Source organism: Microtus oregoni, unplaced genomic scaffold, assembly GCF_018167655.1.
Source record: "Microtus oregoni isolate MIOR12 unplaced genomic scaffold, Mior012 000094F_ref0000399, whole genome shotgun sequence".
NCBI lineage: Eukaryota > Metazoa > Chordata > Mammalia > Rodentia > Cricetidae > Microtus > Microtus oregoni.
In genome coordinates, this window is record NW_024544707.1 from 3597948 (window position 1) to 3617880 (window position 19933).

At 38.7% G+C, this 19933-nt stretch overlaps 1 protein-coding gene across 1 annotated transcript; it reads left to right on the forward strand.

Annotated features, from left to right (window-relative positions):
* The first annotated feature begins 10285 nt into the window (after positions 1-10285).
* LOC121442726 (transcription initiation factor TFIID subunit 9B) lies at positions 10286-16833 on the forward strand. The gene is made up of 7 exons (XM_041644328.1): positions 10286-10362; positions 10963-11044; positions 11394-11530; positions 11609-11743; positions 12763-12838; positions 14552-14662; positions 15674-16833. Exons 1-7 carry the CDS (start codon positions 10312-10314, stop codon positions 15835-15837), a joined length of 756 nt encoding a protein of 251 aa, XP_041500262.1. The 5' UTR covers positions 10286-10311; the 3' UTR covers positions 15838-16833.
* The last annotated feature ends 3100 nt before the right edge of the window (positions 16834-19933 follow it).

Consider the following 19933-nt stretch of genomic DNA (forward strand, 5'->3'; position numbering starts at 1 on the left):
TGGCCAATCGGCATTTATTTAAAACATAATTGACAGAATACAGATAATTCTCCCGCAAGTAATATAATGAAAACACACAAAATAAAGAATATAGATAATAAAAATTTGAAGATTACACATTTTTAATTTCAAACGAGATTACTTCCAGTTGTGGTGGCACAAGCTTTAATTACAGCACTTGGATAGCAGAGGCAGGGGGATTTCCATGATTTTAAGGCCATTTATAGCTATATAGAGAGATCTTGTCCCAACAAAAGTGATTATAAAGCTACAATGATGAGGACATTTTAATAATGACATAAGGATAGATACCTAGATGGATGATACAAAGTAAAAAATTTTTTAAAGACTTAAAATTTTGGTCAGTTGATTTTCAGTAAAGACTCACAAAACAATTCAAGGAAGAAATTATCTTTTATTAACAAATGGCACTAAGACAATTGAATTTCCACATGCAGCAATCAATTTTTAAATGATGCCTCTTAAGGCTCAGAAAATAACTTGGAAGGAATCTAATTTGCCACTTAAAATATATTATGTATTTTGGTAGCATATACAAAGATGAATTATGTAGTAGAAGGTCTGAAAGATCTTGTAATGCTTCCTCTAAAAGTTCTATGGTTTTAGCTCTCATATTTAAATCTATATTCTTTTGGTGTATGGTAAAAATCTAAACTCACACTGTTGCATGACATGACCTCTCATTATGTATCAGGCAAACACCTAACCACACTCAGTACTTACTGTAATAGAAAAGCCTCTCGATGTCAAGTAATGGTTGTCTAGGACAGTTCCTTCTTTTAGCTAAAATCAAACCACAGAACCTCAACCCAATATAATCAAATTTTCACCATAGCCAAGATTTTTCTGGCCAAACTCAGAAGAGTGTCAAGTAACCATAGTCTAGCCTAGATGTGGGTTCAACATCCATTCTCTTGTTGCAGGGTGTCCTAATTAGGGTTTCTTTTCTGTGATGAAACACGATGGACAAAAGCAAGTGGAGAAGAAAGGGTTTATTTGACTTACATTTCCATATCATAGTCAATCACTGAAAGAAGTCAGGACAGGAAATCAAGCAGGGCTAGATACAGAAACTGATGCAGAGGCCATGGAGGGGTGCAGCTTACTGATTTGCTTCCCAGGGCTTGCTCAGTCTGTTTTTTATAGAACCCAGGACCACCAACCCAGGGATGATACCACCCACAAATATGCTGAGCACTCCCCATCAATCCAGAATTAAAATGCCTTACAGCTGGATCTTATGTAGGCATTTTCTCAACTGAGGTTCCCCTTTCAGTAACTCTAGCTTTGGTCAAGTTGGCATTATACTAGCTAGTACACAGGGTAACTTGCTGGGCTATCTAATATGAACAGTGGTTTTGCAGCACTCCTGGATATGGTCCAGCACCAAACCGTAATACAGGCTATTACCAGAAACAGAATAATTATTGGTTCTCATTACAGATCTCAAAGCCAGGAGATTATATTTTGAAACTTGAGTTTTATAATATAAATTATGTCCCAAAATCCAGCTGGATCTTTTTTAGAGAGCCAATTTGTTTTTCTCTCTGGATAGTCTCAGGCTTCTCTGTTTGTCCTATAGTGTTGGTGTAAGTACAATATGAAATATTGACAGTAGTACAGATTTTCTCCTGACTATCCAAGGGGAAATCAGGTGCTCTGTGAAAACCCATCGTAACAACTCTGGTTACTGAGTTACACTATTATCTATTGTTCTTCTTAGTATTATAGATCATGAATTTAGACTAGCTTGTTAGGTTTCCAGAGCAAAACAGTGCCATTTAGGACTTCTGCTAGTTGCAGAGAGAAACATGGAATCACTTTTAGTTGTATTATTCTCAGTGAGGAAACTGCAATTCACAAAGCTTATATGAAGAGGGAATCAGTCTGTGCTCCTCCAAGTCAGGGTAGCATTCCCAAGAAAGCATGATCTACTGAGTGGATGACAGTTGTCAGTCTCTCAAAAACTCTAACAACTATCCCCAAAAGCACAAAAGAAGTTAGCATGTAGTAGGTAAGGATAAGCCTGATGTCACTACAATAAGTAATGTCCTAATGAGGCAGACTGTATTGGGAGGAGAAGTACTATTTAATGCAACAAAAATCTGGTTTTGGGTCCCTGTAGTGAATGCTTGCAATGTTATGTTTAGAGCATGGCATCCAACATCCTCTGGCTTGTTATTGAACAAGCAGGAGCCCACATCCACACATGTGCACATCCACACCATACACACTAATAATTTGGGGTTGCCACGACATCCATTTTTATTTATTTTTATTTTTTTATAATATTTATTTATTATGTATACAATATTCTGTCTACATGTATGCCTGCAGGCCACAAGAGGGCACCAGACCCCACTACAGATGGTTGTGAGCCACCATGTGGTTGCTGGGAATTGAACTCAGGACCATTGGAAGAGCAGGCAAAGCTCTTAACCTCTGAGCCATCTCTCCAGCCCGACATCCATTTTTAAATGGAAGTTTAGCTTTGCTGTACCAGAGACAGAGCCCAGTCACAGTTTCGAGCTCTGTACCACATCCAAATGGCTTCAGAAATGGGCAGGATCAAAACTGAAAGGCAGGCATTCACCTAGTAGACTGGGCTCCCAACTTTCCTGCCTGTTTGCCAATGAAGCTAAATTGACACACACCTTCTTCCATAATACGTGGTGCTAGTTGCCTGCCTCTCTTCTCTCTCCCTGCCTATTCTCCAAGAGCAATGCAAAGCCACCATTTAGAGACCCATTCGTGTAGACTCCATGATGTTACTCTTTATTCAGACCTCTGGTGGCTTCTAAGAATAGTAGTGGGTAGTGGTGGTGTATGCCTTTAATCCCAGCATTCTGGAGGAAGAGGCAGACAGATTTCTGTGAGTTCGAGGTCAGCCTGGTCTACAAGAGGTAGTTCCAGGACAAGCTCCAAAGCTAAATAGAGAAACCCTATCTCAGAAAAAAGAAAGAAAGAAAGAAAGAAAGAAAGAAAGAAAGAAAGAAAAGAGTAGTAACTACCAGCCACACTGAAACTCCAAGATTTTTGATTCAGGTAATTCCTAAAGTAAGGTTTCTTTGTAGAATTAGGGAAAGGTTCCAAAATTGACAGTTTAATGGTCACATAATTCTCTGACTAGACTAAAATCTATTGAATCTATAAATTGGTGAGTTTTGTGATGTGTGAAGTCAATCTTTCTGTCTGTATCCCACCCCCTCTTTATTTTTGAGACAGAATTTCTCTGTGTGGTCATGTCTGTCCTGGAAATCGCTCTGTAGACCAGGTTAGCCTCAAACTCAGAGATTTGTTTTTTTAAAAAAAAATTCTTTATTCTTTTAGTTCTTTGTGGGGTCCACTACCTAGTTCCCAAATAAATTGTACATGAAGGCTTATTCTTAATTATATATGCCTGACCTTAGCTTGCATAGTTTCCAGCCAGTTTTTCTTAAATTATCCCATCTATCTTTTGCCTCTGGGATTTTACTTTTTTCTATTTCTGTATACTTTACTTTCTTACTTCGTGGGTTGCTATATAGCTGGGTGACTGCCCCCAATGACCTCCTCTCCGTTCTCTCTGTTCTTTTTCTCCTAGATCTCTCCTCCTATTTATTCTCTCTGCCTGCCAATTCTGCCTATCCTTTCTCCTGCCTTGCTATTGGCTGTTGAGCTCTTTATTAGACTAATCAGTTGTTGTAGACAGGCAAAGTAACACAGCCTTACAGAGTTAAACAACTGCAACATTAAAAACATGCAACACATCTTGGCATCAGCGAAGCAAATTTTCCACAGCATAAACAAATATAACCCATCTTAAAATAATATTCCACAACAGAGATCTGCCTATATCTGCCTCCTGAAATGCAACACATCTTTGCATCATTAAAGCAAGTGTTCCACAGCATAAACAAATATAACACATCTTAAAATAATATTTCACAAGGGCGATCTACCTACCTCTGCCTCCTGAGTTCTGGAAGGTGAACGGCTCTCTTGCTTTTCCTACTGTTGTGTTTCATGACCCAGGCTATCTGGCTCACAAACTTCCTAACAATTCCCTTGTCTCACTTCCCATTTCATCATACCAGGACCGGGATTACAGATGTTCTCCACCACATCCGACGCTTTTGAAATATGGGTTCGGGGATGGAACTCGGGTTATCTTACCTGCAGGATGAGTGTTTTAACCTGCTCAGTCATCTCCTCAACCCCAGATGAGTCATCACCCCACTGCATGTATTGTCACGATTTTAGCATGAGAAACATTGTTCCTAAATAGTTTTGACATAAGAAAATCTTAAATAATAGGTGAAAACAGCTGAGCTGTAAACAGTGGCCAAAAATAAATAAAAGTTAAAAAACAGCGCTGTCTCTATTATCAATAGAACACAGATGATCTGCTTTCCATAGTGACTGTCACTACTTTTGCCCACACATATAAGGGTTACCTGAAGCTGTCGTGATCCAATGGAAGTCTTCCAGAACTGTTTCCGAGGGTCTGGTGTTGCCATGATTGAAGCAAATCTTACTGAAGCAAGTCCAAGGTTTGACAAACACAATGGTCCCAATGGCTGGAAGGAAATCTCAGGTCATCGGTACCTAGATCAGGATCTTCTGGGTGCCTGAACTGACTAGGAGTTTTTCAGGCAATTGTTAAGTGTTTAAGATGGTCACAGTTGTTAGGAGGAGAGTTGAAACTATTACCTAAAAAGTAAGGGTTTGACTGACAGTTTGTGCAGCCTCTGAGAAAATGCCCAAACTGTAGATGTGCTTGGCACCATGATAATGAAATTCTAGTTCTGACAGTATTGAAAAAACTGGACAAAAAGTTATATTTCCCATCTGACCTCCATTTTGGCCTCAACCTGAGTCACCCAATTCCACTCCCTGGAAGTTGCCTTAAGACATGGTGCCAGAAAGGGAGAGTCAGATAGCTATTCAATTCAATAACCCAACTGCAGGTGCCTGAAGTCTTCAGTCTTTAGGGAAAGGAACAGATCTCAAGAGATGACTCAGCAGTTGAGAGCACTTAACTGATATTGGTGTCCAACAGCCACATCAAATGGTTCTCAATCACCTGCAACTCCTATTCTAGGGGATCCGATGTCCTCTGACCTCCAAGAGCTCCTGCACTAAGGCAGTGCATATACTCAAGCAGGCACACATAAATAATAAGTCAATTCTTTAAAAGGATAAAAGAGAAAAAATAATTAAGAATTGCTGACAACAAATATAAACTTGAAAATAACATATTTCTTCAATGAATTTTACCTAGTAGTGCTTAAATCCTAGCCAAATGCTCTTGTAAGAGCTTGGGTCCTTCTTATCTCTTTCAACATACACACCTTACAATAGAAAGAGCAATAACCAAAATAAAGCATGCTCCAAAATATACAGAAAAGAACATAAAATTGGGCGTGGTAGAAAGACATATGGAGACCAAATCCAGTTTGGTCACCTCTCATAAGACTCCAATATTGAGTTGAAAACACAGCTACCACACAGACACTGTGATCAGTGTCTGTAATTGCAGCACTTGGGAAGCTGAGACATGAAAATCACAAGTTTAAAGCCTGTCTGTACTACATTGGTGAGTTCAAGGCCAGCCTGAGCTACATAGCAAGATCCTGTCTCAAACCAACAACTGTCAAAAGGAAAGAAATAAAGAAAAGAACAGTTGTTGAGTTAGAGATTCAAAAATATATAAATTATCACAAAGCTCCTTTGGTTGCTCTTTGTAGTTAAGTTACTGCTCCTGGTTCAGATATAACTGAAACATTTTATGAACAAATGAAAAAAAGTTTTTGACAGTAGATGAACTGGCCTCTCATGGTACAGAACCCAATCATACTTTCTACAAATGTTCCTTCTCATTTTTAGGGATGTGCACTTGAAGACAATAGAGTTTCAAATCTACTAACTGGATTAATAAAGATATTAATAAAACTGAATAAAATATAAAATTAAATATTGCTATTTTCTCCAAATACAAAGTGCATTTTTGCTTAGTTATATTCATATTCAAATAACATACAGATATAAAATTTAATATATTCTACTCTATCAGTCCATAAACTACAAGCAAAGAAAATTACAAGATTATTAACCAACTAGATGTACTATATGCAAGTCTGATGATACACAGTTCTGATGAAGAGGGATGTGGTTTTTCTTGCCTCGGATATTGCAGATCTAGGGATGGTATTAAACACAAACATACAAATACACACACACATACACACAGTTTTTCCTCTATACGTATGTATGATAAACTTTCATTTTTGTTTGTCTTTGTTACATCCAAATTTTCAGAATTACTAATCTTGTGCCTCGGGCCATTTTTAAGAAAAAAAAGCAGTTGTTTGCCCACATGCACTGCAGCAGTTGAGATGACAACTGAAATAGTTACCGACTCTTGGGTGAATCCGTGTGTGGTTGGGATGCATGAACAAAGGGATGAATCACTGTGGGAGGGCACAAGAACTTAATACACTACTGAGAATAGTGTGGAACCATAGTGGAAGCTTTTGTGTTCTTTCAATTTCCTAAAAATGTACAAAGGTTCCTGAAATGTTTTAAATTACTAAAATGAAAAATGAAAAAAATTTAAAAAAATAATAAATAAAAAATAAATTACTGAAATGGAAGTGATAATTTAAGACATGTGCCTGCCAAATGATTATCTTTGTCATTGGCCATAAAAAAGATGCTAAAATGCTGGTCTGCTATAAATTGAAACTTTGTTAATGTGGAAAAGGAAATGCATTTAATTTGGAAAATTTGGAAAATTAGGAATGAGAATAGACAATATTCAAAGAGATATTTATATGCTGTTTCTCCCAAAGAGCTTCATGATTTTGGAAGAAATGATAAAACACCATGACCAAACTTCACTTGGGAGGAAAGGATTCATTTCATCTTACAGTTGTAGTCTATTGTGCAGGGAAGTCAGCACAGAAACTGGAGTAGAAACCATGGAGGAATGCTGCTCACTGGCTTATTTTCCAGTTCTTGTTCAGCCCGCTTTCTTATATAACCAAGGACCACCTGCCCAGCAGTAGACTACCCACAGTGGTCTGGGCCCTCACACATCAATCATTAATCAAGAAAATACTCCAAAGACTTGCCTTAAGGTCAGTCTTACAGAAGTATTTTCTCAATTGATGATCCTGGCTTGTGTCAAGTTGTCAAAAAACTAATCAGCACAGACATTATGTGTAGGTTGTGAAACAACTCTCATACAAGAAAGAAAAATAGAGAGAGCTGTATTTGAAGATAAAATAGCTTCAGAACATACATAAGCACATACAAAGTCATCAGAAAAAGCACCAGAGTGAAGTAGGACTCTCGTTTCTTTTTAATAATCTCTCTGAAGCTGTGTTTTTGCTTTCCACAATTTCAGTTTCCTGTTGTCAATCATGGTCCAGACTTATTAAATGAAAAATTCCAGAAATTGACAATTCATGAATCATAAATTGCAAGCTGTTCTCAGTAGCGTATAAAGTTCTTGTGCCCTCCTACAGTGATTCATCCCTTTGGTAGTGCACCCCAACCACACACGATTCACGAATGAGTCGGTAACTATTTCAGTCACTGTCTCAACTGCTGCAGTGCATGTGGACAAATAACTGGATGTTTTTTACTTAAAAATGGCCCCAAGGCACAAGATTAGTAATTCTGGAAATTTGGATGTAACAAAGATAAACAAAACTGAAAGTTTATCATAATCATACATATAGGGAGGAAAAAACTGTGTGTGTGCGTGTGTGTGTGTGTGTGTGTGTGTTTCAGGAGATCTGACAGTTTTTCTGACCTCTTTGGACTCCTGCATACATGTGGTGCATATATATGCACTCAGGCATACATGCATACACAGAAAAAGAAAATAAATATTTTTAAAATATTATTGTACTACAGGAACAAAAGGAACATTTCATTTTATTTTGAATATAGGTGATAGTTGTTTGTTGCTTTGTTTACATTTCCCTTTTAAAACTTACATACATCTATTAGGAAGATACGATAGTATGACTCACAGAATCCAAAAAATTTATTTGCCGACAAAAGACAAAAATGAAAAATAGTCCTATATTTTTGGACATAGCCTGTTTATTACCTTGTTCAATTATTTAGTCTTACTGCTTTGTTACCAGTTGTACAACAGAAGACTAAATTAAAGAATTAAAATGAGCATTGATTTTTCAACTAATAACACTGTGTCTAATTACTTTTTATATATTGTCTTAGGAATTTCATACCACATAGAGTTGTGCTCCAGGTTGTCTTTTTAAAGGCTAAACAGTCTAATAAAATATAATAAAGGGAAAAGATGATAGAGACAAGGGACTGCTTGTATATTGCATAGACAAGTTTTTAAATCAAAACTGGAAGTCAAACAAGTGCCTTTTCTTTTTTAAGTGCTATATACTATGTACAAACTACTCATTTATTAGTTTCTACTTATTTGGAAGGGGTAATCATTGTTAGTTTTGAACACTGGACAACTGCTTTAAGCATGGGGGAAAGACGCTACGGACTGAAGGTTCCCACAAGGAATAATGCGTGACTAACGGGGGCTGGAAGGGGTGCGCCACTAGTGTGCGTGGCTAGCCGTCAAAGTTCAAAATGGCTGCCAAGAAGTCGGACGATTCTGACAAGATGGTTGAGGTATGCGATGAGGTAAACAGCTCTACCCAAACTGGAAGGTTTTCTAAGCCCCTAACGTTTAATGTGTGGGTGATACTATTGGAGAATTTTAAGTAAAACAGTATTTGTTGTAACTAAGAGATCCCTTCAGTTGCGAGGAAGTGATGGGACCTTATTAGGCAGGTCTAGTTCAGTCTTAGTAAGCGGTTGGTTGTGAAGATGTTACCATCACAGCACTAGAACTAAATACCGAGGCACAAGGAGATGTGATGTAATTTTGTGAGGTCACCGTGATAGGACTTGTTCTTAATTAATGGACTAAGGGAAAGAGACATTACTGCCTGGCCGTTTCTAATCTAGGGGTCACGGCAACCATTTTGAAGGCAGAAGATAGTAGAACAGTTGATGCATGTAGAGACAGGATTCTCCCACACCTTTTAAGACAGAGACTGTTAACTGATTTTTTTTAATTGGGGGGGGGGGTCGGGAGAGTAGATGCCAGGGCATGACCGCCATGGTGCTCAAGCCCAGGGGCATTTCGTAGAGGAGGACAGGTCTACAAACTTGTCTCGTGCTCTCTCTTTGCTAGTCCCTATGCCTAACATATTCTGAAAATAAAAATGGAACTGGGCAATCTGGGAAGCAAGAAAGGGCCCAGTTTGGACCTTAGTGGGACGAACTGTTCAGACCGTGAGAAGGATAGATGGAAGAAGGTGCTTATGCAGTCTTGACCAAAGCCCTACACGTAAAGAATAGTGCCTATTTCAGTGGTTCACAACCTTCCTAAGGCTACACCCTTCAATACAATTCCTCATGTTGGGGTAATTATTAAACTTATTAAATTTTAATTGTATATTGTATAATTATTCATATATACATATAATAGATTTAAACATTAAATGTAATATATAAAATGTTGAGATTATTAAATTTTAAATTATTAAGTAGAATTATTAATTAAATCTCCACAGTTATTCATTGCTACTTCAGAATAACTGTAATTTTGCTACAGATTTGAATCATAATGTAAATATCTAATGTGAAGGATATCTAATATGCGACAGCCCACTCCGCCACCCACCGCAAGGGGTCTCGAACTACAGATTGAGAACCTTTTGGTCTCTTGGGTAGGGTTGTCAGATTTAGGAAAAAAAGAATTCAGAATGGCTAGTTAAATTTGAATGTCAGCTAAGCAGCACATAATTGTGTAGTATCAATATGGCCCTTGTAAATGTGGTAATAACGCTTACAAAACTGTATTCATTGTTAATGTGATTCTCAAATGTAAGGGGAGGAGTTAGCCAGGGCCCTGTTCACACTGAGACAGGTGGAGGAAGGGCCTCTGCGGGAATTCCAGGAAATTCAAAGGACAGGCGGTCATTAAGGGGAGTGAGGATGGGGGAGCAGAGCTGGGGACGCCTGCAGCACAGCCGCCCAGCGTTACTAGGGCAACTTCTCTGCATCTCCGTCTCGGCGCCAGCGGCCAACAGGGCTCCGGGTAGCCGCGCCCACGCAGGTGGGGGCATGAGGCTGGGAGCCCGCCCAGGCCGGCGAGCCGCAAGCTAGGCCCGCCTTTCCTTCCCCACAGGGGTGGAGCCCAAGCGAGGAGGAATCAGCCTGCGAGCTCTCGCCCTGGTGGAACACTCGCAGGAGAAAATGGAGCCCAGCAAGATGGCGCCTCCCAAGAACGCTCCTAGAGATGCCCTGGTAAGCGCAGGGCACCGAGGCTGGGGCGCACTTAGAGGCGCCCCGTGTGGCAAGCCTGACTGAGTGCCTGGCGGGGAGGCAGGGGGTTCGCGTGCCACGTGCAGCTGGGCGACATAGCTGGAAAAGGGCAATAAGGATCCCCTGTGCCTGGGGCGCCATCCGCACTGCGGGAACCCCTCCAGAGGGGCGCGGGCTGCTTTGGGGCTTTTGTCTCCTTAGCACCGGGCCGCCCCCCAACCCACCCCTGCCCAAGTCTGCAGCCTCATCGGTTCGCCTAGTCTGTGAGTCTTGACTGCGACATGGGTTCCGATGCTAGCTTTTCCTCACTGTCAGATCTGAAAATGACAGCCAGCTGGACCCACCCCTACCTGCCTAGAAAGCCAGTTCAGGCCTTTCTTGTGTCTTTGCTCCCACCCTTGCTAAAATAAAAGTTATCACCAAAAGCATATGACGGATTTTGTGTGATCGCTGACACTCACTGGAGGAGGCACAAGGCTGAGTTTGGGACTTTGTAAAAAACAGGAATATGCCTCCAGTCCAGCTTTGATTTCTTTTATCTACATTGTGCATCTGGCTTTTTGTTTTTATTTGAATCCACAGGTGATGGCACAGATCCTGAAGGATATGGGGATCACTGAATATGAGCCAAGGGTCATAAATCAAATGTTGGAATTTGCTTTCCGTAAGTTAAAATTTTTTGATCTTGTTAATTAGAAAAGATGATTAATTGTAACACTTTAAAGCATATTCTGTTACCAGTCTAGAAATGAGTAAAGCTCTAAGAAGGAGCCCAAGTTAAGGGACAACAGTATTTACATATAGCATGCATGTTTAAGTAAAGTACCATGCAAATAGGACAATTATTAAAACCAAGACAGAAAGGTTCAAGAAATTAGTGGAACCTTTTAAAAGGAGCCATAAATATATAAATAGTATTTATATATGTGTATATTTATTATATGTATATATAGTATTTACATATACATATATGTAAGTATGTCTTCATGTAATAAGTTATTTTGCTCTTAAAGGATATGTGACTACAATTCTGGATGATGCAAAAATTTACTCAAGTCATGCTAAGAAACCTACTGTTGATGCAGATGATGTGAGACTGGCAATCCAGTGCCGGGCTGACCAGTCCTTTACCTCTCCTCCCCCACGAGATGTGAGCAAACATTTATTTGCAGTTATTTTTACTTGCACTTTAAAAATTATATTTCTAATGAGGATTTTTCTCTTTTAGTTTTTACTAGATATTGCAAGGCAGAAAAATCAAACGCCTTTGCCACTGATTAAGCCATATGCAGGACCTAGACTGCCACCTGATAGATACTGCCTAACAGCTCCAAACTACAGGCTGAAGTCCTTAATTAAAAAGGTAAGAATTTCTGGCTCATGCCTTAATCCTAGCAGTAGGGACGCTGAGGCAGGAAGATCAGGAGTTCAAGGCCATCCTTAGATCTTCAGGGCCGTCCTGAGCTACGTCAATCTCTTATCTCAAAAAAAGGGAAGTTTTTGTGTGTGTGGGGGGGGGTGTTTAGATTGGTTTGGCTTTTTGGTTTGGTTTGGTTTGGTTTGGTTTGGTTTGGTTTGGTTTTTCGAGACAGGGTTTCTCTGTAGCTTTGGAGCCTGTCCTGGAACTCACTCTGTAGACCAGGCTGGCCTTGAACTCACAGACCTGTCTCTTCCTCTTGAGTGCTGGAATTAAAGGAGTGAGCCACCACTACCCAGCTTAGTTTATAATTTTTAAAAGGTGGAAATAGCTAAACTAATAAAAAGCAAAGTTCTTATAGATAGCACAGTAAAGGTTAAAGTAATTCTTAGATTTTTTTTTAATTTTCATCTAACCCAGTGGGAATTTTTCTCATCATACAACTGAACCTGAACTCATGGAGTCAGTGGCAAAGCTAGGGCTGATTCCCACATCTAGTAGCTTCTTTGGTGTGTGAGATCCAATAATGAAGTAAATGATATGCCATCAGTAATTAGACCTTTTTCAGACATATCACCTAAGGTTGTCTCAGCACTGAAAAAGGACACCCCATATTAGGCTACCTTTGTTTTCTGGAATTCTGCTGTAAGACAGTTTTAATTTAGGCACAGTTAAAACACTGACTAGTTAAAATCCAATATTATAATACAATGAACTTAGTATTTGTCTCCATTCATGCAGAATTAGATAGGGTCACAATTATGTATGTATGCAAAAACTCCAAATATTGTATTTACAACAGAAGAGTTCAATCTTCAGTAGCATGACAAAAAGAAAAACACAATAAAAAGACATTTTTTTCATTTGATCATTCACTAATAGCTCAAATCAGCAGTTATAATTTCGCTTTTCATCAAGTTTAGGTGTCAAATGTTAACATTAAAACTTGTGTTTAAATCCCCCAGGGACCTAACCAAGGAAGACTAGTGCCTAGATTAAGTGTCAGTGGTGTTAATAGCAGACCTGCTACTCCTAATGTAGGTAAGTTAAAGAGGGAAATAGCCTTTCCGGACAGTAAGAACAATGTCTCAGCATGTGCCTTTGAACAATAACCAAGTCAAAATGGGAGTCAGAAACTCCAATGTGTTGCTATTAATAATTTTAATCATCAACAACAACAAAAAAAAAAACCCCACAAAGACTGATCCCAAACAAGATTGGCAAAGTTCTTGTTGGTATAAACTGTGATTCCAGAAACACTTTGTATCTCCACCTTCTGTGCTTCAAGTCACCAAATACACCCATGCCAGCAACCTACTTACTGAGAATGTAACGAAATGTTCTATAAACTGGCTACACGTTCAAGGAAGATTAAGACCTAAAGAAAGCTCAAGGATGTTAAAAATAGGTTTTAATACTTACCTTTTAAAACCAGTACAAGAACCAGCCTGGGTGACATAAAGGAGATCATGCTAATTATATGTCAGCAAGAGCCCTCAAGCTGTGGCCTATAATGTATGATAGCTCTCCATCATGCTACGTACATTTCTGACACACGATGTTCCAAGCCTATCTTATATTCGCCAAGCTTTAGAATCAACCACTTCTCCAACTAAACCTTAATTCATTTAGTGAATGGTATTTAGGAACTCTTATATGTAATGATTTAAAAAAAAAGTAACACAAGTTTTCTGATTTTTTCATATTTTTTGATTTTTTTTCATGTTTTGCAAAAAGAAAATCCTTTTTCCCTTGTATTAATTTCATGGTTCTTGCTGCTTTTAACTTGAGTCTTACCAGTGTCATTATGTCTAGTATAAAATTAATTTTTTTAAAACTGAGTCTTAATCTGTAACCCAGGATAGCCTTTTTTAAAAAAAAATTATTTATTTAGTATCTATACAACATTCTGCCTCCATGTATGCCCGCACGCCAGAGGAAGGCGCCAGATCTTATCTCATTACAGATGGTTGTGAGCCACCATGTGGTTGCTGGGAATTGAATGCTGACCAGCTGTGATTTGACCTTTGAGGTGTGAACCATCTCTCTATATTCTCAGGATATGAATTTGCACATCAGCATTTTAAAGCTGTTATTAATGAGGTATATATCTCTAATAACCTACATAAAACCTCCAGTGAACAAAATGTTACGTATAAAATCTGTGTAACTTTTCAGTCATATACTACTTACCTGTATTCAAATTAAGTGAATATCAAATTTTTGCTTTTTTGTTTTTGTGAAAATTACCTCACTGTACTGCCCAGGCTTATGTCGAACTCCTAAGCTCAAGTGTTCTGCCTGTCTCTGCTTCCTGACTAGCTGGCTATAGGTGTGTGCCACTGCCCAAGAAACAGCAGGGTGTAATGAGCAGGTACATGTGGCAGGCAAGTAAGCCAACTTCACTTACCAGTTGCTTTTTTACATTTCAAGTCATTTGTTAAGACATTCTTTAGAGTGTAACACCTAGAAATCTTAATCTATAATCTATTAAAGATGTAATCATTAAAATTAAGGAAACTTTTCTTTTTTAGCACATACTTCCTAAGGAAAAGGGGAAGAAACCCGAGAGGGATTACAAAGGAAGAATAGCCATTGTAAATCTTTTTAATTACTCTGCCTTCATTTATAATATTTTTGCACCTCCCATGAGCCCTCTAGACTTTGAAGGTGTATTTCTGTATGCTTTGGAGTAGAGAATATAAATATATAAGAAGTCATCTAACTGCTATGATCTGTTCATTGTAACTACAGCACCCCCAAAAGCAGGATCTGTCCCAAATAAAGGTCCAACTCCAGTGTCAGTGACAAGCCAAAGATTTGCAGTGCAGATTCCACCTTCTCAGTCTGCACCTGCCAAACCAGGTAACATGATATGGGTGTGGGGACAGAATTCATGAATAACTTTCAATTATACAACAGTTTGTTTTACTGCAGGAAGACTGGCTTTAGTATCACAACAGGTTGACAGGTAGAACTGCAAATCAGGGATCTTTGAATAAGATCTCTACTGTTAAGTTATACATAACATTTCAGGAGGAGGGTGGCATATTGAGTTGTTCTCCTCAAATTCTAAAATACTATAAACTAAAAGAAATTGGGGCTCACAGATCTAAGGTGTCTTCAGGGGAAAGCACTTCAAGTAAAAACCCAAGGAAATGACACCATTTAGTGAGGAGTGTGAATGATCCTGCTGTAAATTAGAATGGAGGTGTGCCTCACTCATTCTCTAGGTGGCAGCTATGAGGGAAAGGTTAATAGACTGCTAGCATAACAGTTTGCTTATGTGTATGTTCAAATTGCATCTTTTGAAACATTATCACCATACAAGAAACAACTTAAATAAAAGTTGGGCTAGCAAGATGGCCCTGTAGGTAAGGGCACTTGTCACCAAGTCTGGTGACCTGGGTTCAATCCCTTAAGACCCACATGGTGTAAAGAGAGAACCACCCCTAAAAGTTGTCCACTGATCTTCCCATGTCATGTGGTGCACACACCTAAACATAAGTAACTAAATGCAATTCTTTTGAAAACTGCCCTATGAAAGAAGCATGTCTCCTGGCCTCACACATGAATCCAGTACACTAAATACCAATTACAATTAAAAATAAAACAAATTTTGTTAACTTTGCAATAATTTTAGGGAGAATTATCTATACATAGATCAAAGTATACTTATGCCTGATAAAATCACTATTAGCAAATTTTTAAGATAAAAATGTTTAAAGATTGAATCCCACTCTTAGTAATTTCCGGTATCTCTATGATGTAGTTGTATGCTGTGCTAATGAACTTGTAAAAAAATTACATTCTAGTTTGCTGTCTATTTTTGTATCATGGGTAACTGACATCGATGGGGTTTTCTTCTATTTATAGCTCCTGCAACGACTACAGTCCAAAATGTTCTGATTAATCCTTCAATGATTGGGTCCAAAAATATTCTCATTACTACCAACATGGTTTCCTCACAGAACACAGCCAGTGACTCCAACCCGCTGAAGAGGAGGCACGATGACGACGATGACAATGACACTATGTAAGGAATGAAGTCTGTTCTACAGATAGTAAAGCCCACATGGTGGACTGAACAGCCTAGGTCTTAAGTTTTATCTTAGAAACGTAGTAGCAGTATTTTTCACATTAGCTACACATGATAAGTTTCATTGAGTTCAAATGTTTTCAGTATGCTTTAGATATACAAGTCCTTGTTTCTAGACAGCTTTAGTCTCACTATGGCAATTCTATTTTTAGAAGCAGTTCTGTGCCACGGCTGATAGCAGCACTTCGATTCCAGTTCCTGGTCTCATTTACATTTAAGCATGACTACATTGTCACCTTTGTGACCAAATCTCTCAATCTAGTAACCTTTTTTGAAACAGTGGATTTAGAAGGGTCCTAAATCTATTTTGAATGTATTTGGGTTTGGTCTTTTCTAGTCCCCACCTCAGCTACCTATCTAGATGCCATTTCGTTTCTGTTCCCACCTCTCATCGCCTTACGTCACTTGCCATTGCACTTAAATTTAAGACTGTAACTGGAATTTGTAAAGCACCTGGAATTTTTTAGTTCACTTGAACCTGGGTGTCTGCATTTGCTTTTTCACTCCATAACAGCGCAGGGAGGTCTCGGCCCTTACCTGCCATGCCTGCTAGGCTTTACTCTCTGACATCAGTTACATTCAGTTGCATTCCAAGTTGACAGCCTCATCATCTTTCATGCTTAAATAATTTTTTTAACAGATATAATGTAAAAGCTGCCTTAGTAATTTACACTGGACCTAGATAAAAACCACTGAAATCTAGTGCTTTTGTTGTTTCCTTATTCTTCCACCTGCATATATGCTTTGATCACTACTGATTGAACCGGTCTACTTGGTTTCATTAAGATCATCTTGCTGCTGAGAACGTCACACGTAAGATAAGATCAAGCCTGAAAGTAGAGTCTAATGATTCTCCTTCCCCATAAGGCCAACAGGGAAAAAAGATTAGTGTCACCTGACTCCATTTACACATGACCTACAGAAATTTCCCAACCATGTGTTTCTAAACACTTTCTATTTTGTTTTTATACATACCTACAAGACACACTGGGGAAGACTGCAAAGCTTTTTTTGAGTATAAAAAAGCATTGTTTGATTTGGTGGCATTTAAGTTCTATTTAGCCAATACTGGAAAAATGTAAGCAGAAGTTCCCAAAACCTCCACATTATTAAATTTTATAGCCATGGGTCGTCAAACTTACTAAGTATTGGCACAGGATGGTGTTTGACACAAGAATAGTATAGTAACTCGTCCCGGTTTGTATGTTTAGGAATGTTACGGAAGGTTGATCTGATCAGTATCACAAGAGAAATGTGCATTCTACAGCACTCACGTCACTACTTGAATGTTCTCAGGGAGGCAGAATATTCGGCGGCCTGGCTTCTAGTACTAGTTTCATTACCAACAACGTGACCTTACTTTACCTCTGAGCCTTGTTCACTAGTAATGGGAAATACCACCTACCCTGCCTACCTCACAGGGATGTTGTGAGGATTTAGCTGGTGTGTGTGAGAGAAAGTTCTCAAGATTGTAAAATCTATAAGTAATTATTAATGTATTTGTTGCAAGATTATTAATAAAAATTTAACTTTACCAGTGACCTTTTATTTTTGACTGACGGGATTCGAGGAGGTAAATAAGGCAACAGTAGAGCAATTCAGATTATCAGGGGACAGCTTGCTTTTGCTGGGAATTGGTATATGATTCATAGTAAAAAAAAAGCAAGAAAATCAAATATGGGTTTAAAATCTTACAAACTGAAGATGCTCTGTATGATGGGAATGTGTATAGAGATCTCTGTACTGAACTGATGAGTGCTTCTGGGGAGGCAGTAGACAGGTTGGCAAAAACTTGACTATACCCAAAAAAAACCCGAAAATTTGAGTTCCTCATTTATAGTATGGGGATTCTGTGGGCATATTAGGGGGTTGAATGTGATTTTACTATTTAAAATCTATGCCTTTCAAGATTTATCAAGGTACACTATTCTAATTTACATGTACAGGAACAGTTCGATCTGGGTATCTTATTTGCTCAGGTTTTAAATTCCTTCAGGGCAAAAATCCTATCTTCTACTCCCTCCACTGTGTCCTAAGTACATAGTTGTACTGAAATATTTGGTTATTTGCCAAGCTTCCTTTTCTGTTAAACTTATTTTTTCTACTTAGTCTCTGTATTAAACATCTAACTAGGGGGCTGGAGAGATGGCTCAGGAGTTAAGAGGCACTGGGCTGCTTTTCTAGGACTCTGGTTGGATTCCCAAGACCTACGTGGCAGCTCACAACCATCAGTAACTCCAACAATCTCTTCTGGCCTCCACAGACACTGCACACAGGTGGACAGATGTACATGTATGCAAAAGATCCATACACATAATAATAAAAAACTGAAGAAATTTTGTAAATAGAAAATCCTAGAAATATAATCTCATTGAATACTTAAAAGATACAATAAAAAACTGATAGATGATGCTGTCAATTAGTACTAAATGCATGGATATCTATTTACAGGGTGTTTTTTTGTCTTTTTGTTGTTTTTCTGTATTTTTGGAGCCTGTCCTGGAACTAGCTCTTACAGACCAGGCTGGCCTCGAACTCCACACCTGCCTCTGCATCCCAGGTTCTGGGATTAAAGGCGTGTGCCACCATCACCCGGCCTATTTACAGTTCTTTCAGCATCTCTGAGCACTTGAACTAAGTATTGAAAGATTGTGGGTGGGGGGAGACAAGGGGGATCAGCACTCAGGTAAACCTCTAGCCCAACAGTAACATTCACTTACAACATCTGAGCTTCATCTGCAAAATTCCCGCTGCTCAAACCAAGGTCTATCAGATACTGTACCGAAAAACGGTACAATGTACAATTAACTACAAATATGGAGAAGCATATAAACTAGAATGCAAAAGAATTAAGAATAACTGGAGTTTTCACAATTTCTGCTTAAGCAACTGCCAAAATAGATTTGACAGTGACAATGAAACAATGCCTTCAACTCTGATAAACTGATACTCAGATTCTTAACTATGTCTACATAACCAAGGGTAATTAGATAAACACGAGTATCTGTATTAAACAAACTTTGTAAATTTTTTGATATTTAAGAGATGATCTAATGTTAGGAACTTCAAATAATAGATGACTTAAAGCAGGAGAGATTACTCACAGATTTTAGGGAAATACATTTTATAGAAAACAATGAGCATCAGCAGATTTTGGTATCTGAGATACAGTTCCCCATAGATACAAAGGGTTTATAAAAGCATGGCCAAATTAGTAATCAGGTTTAAGAGCTGAACAGCTAATTTCAAACCAAGTCTCAGAACTTCCTCCTTGGCAGTCTTTCTCAGGAAATTACTAAATCCAGATTTGCATAAAAAGTAAATCAGCCAGGCATGGTGATGCATTCCTGCCATTAGTACTACTGGGGTGGAGGGGCCAAAGGCAGAGATCACTGGAAGTTGAAGGGCAGCCTGAGTTAGCTAACAAATTCCAGGTCAGTGAGGGCTGTCAAAAAGAAACACAATTAACTATCCAAAAAGAAACTTAAACTGAGAAATAGAAGGGGAAACACGGTTTCAAAGGTAAAAAGAACCCCTAGAGGGATACAGGAAAGCCCTGAGCAATATGGCTACAATAAACCTAGGGTAGCCAGGAAAACTGGAACAGAGGCACCAAGGATTCCAGATTTCAAAACTTAAAAAAGCTATCTCATGTGTTTCCATATACTTCATGTTCATACTTTTAGTGTATGTTGGAATGAAGTAGTGGAAAAAAATGAGAAAATTATTTTTGTTTTGAGATAGGGTCTCACTTTGTATCCTTGGTTGATGTGGAACTCCCTATGTGCTAGGATCAAAGACTTGTTGTGTATCATGCCCAGCAAGGAAAAAAAAAACATGGCTGAAGAGATAGCTCCGCACTTCAGAGCACTGGTTACTCTCTTCCAGGGGTCCTGTGTTCAATTCCCAGCATTTACATGGTGGCTCATGACCACTCATGAGAGCTGATGCCCTCTTTAGGCCTGCAGGGATATACGTAGGCATAACATTACATACATGATATATTATTTTAAAAATGGCAAAAATATAGCATAGTA

Bases quoted from the DNA above. Each gene is read 5' to 3' on its own strand.
- LOC121442726 (XM_041644328.1), top strand. From the start codon at position 10,312: ATGGAGCCCAGCAAGATGGCGCCTCCCAAGAACGCTCCTAGAGATGCC. The intron at 11,045-11,393 runs GTAAGTTAAAAT...TTGCTCTTAAAG, and splicing joins AATGTTGGAATTTGCTTTCC to GATATGTGACTACAATTCTG. The intron at 11,744-12,762 runs GTAAGAATTTCT...TAAATCCCCCAG, and splicing joins TGAAGTCCTTAATTAAAAAG to GGACCTAACCAAGGAAGACT.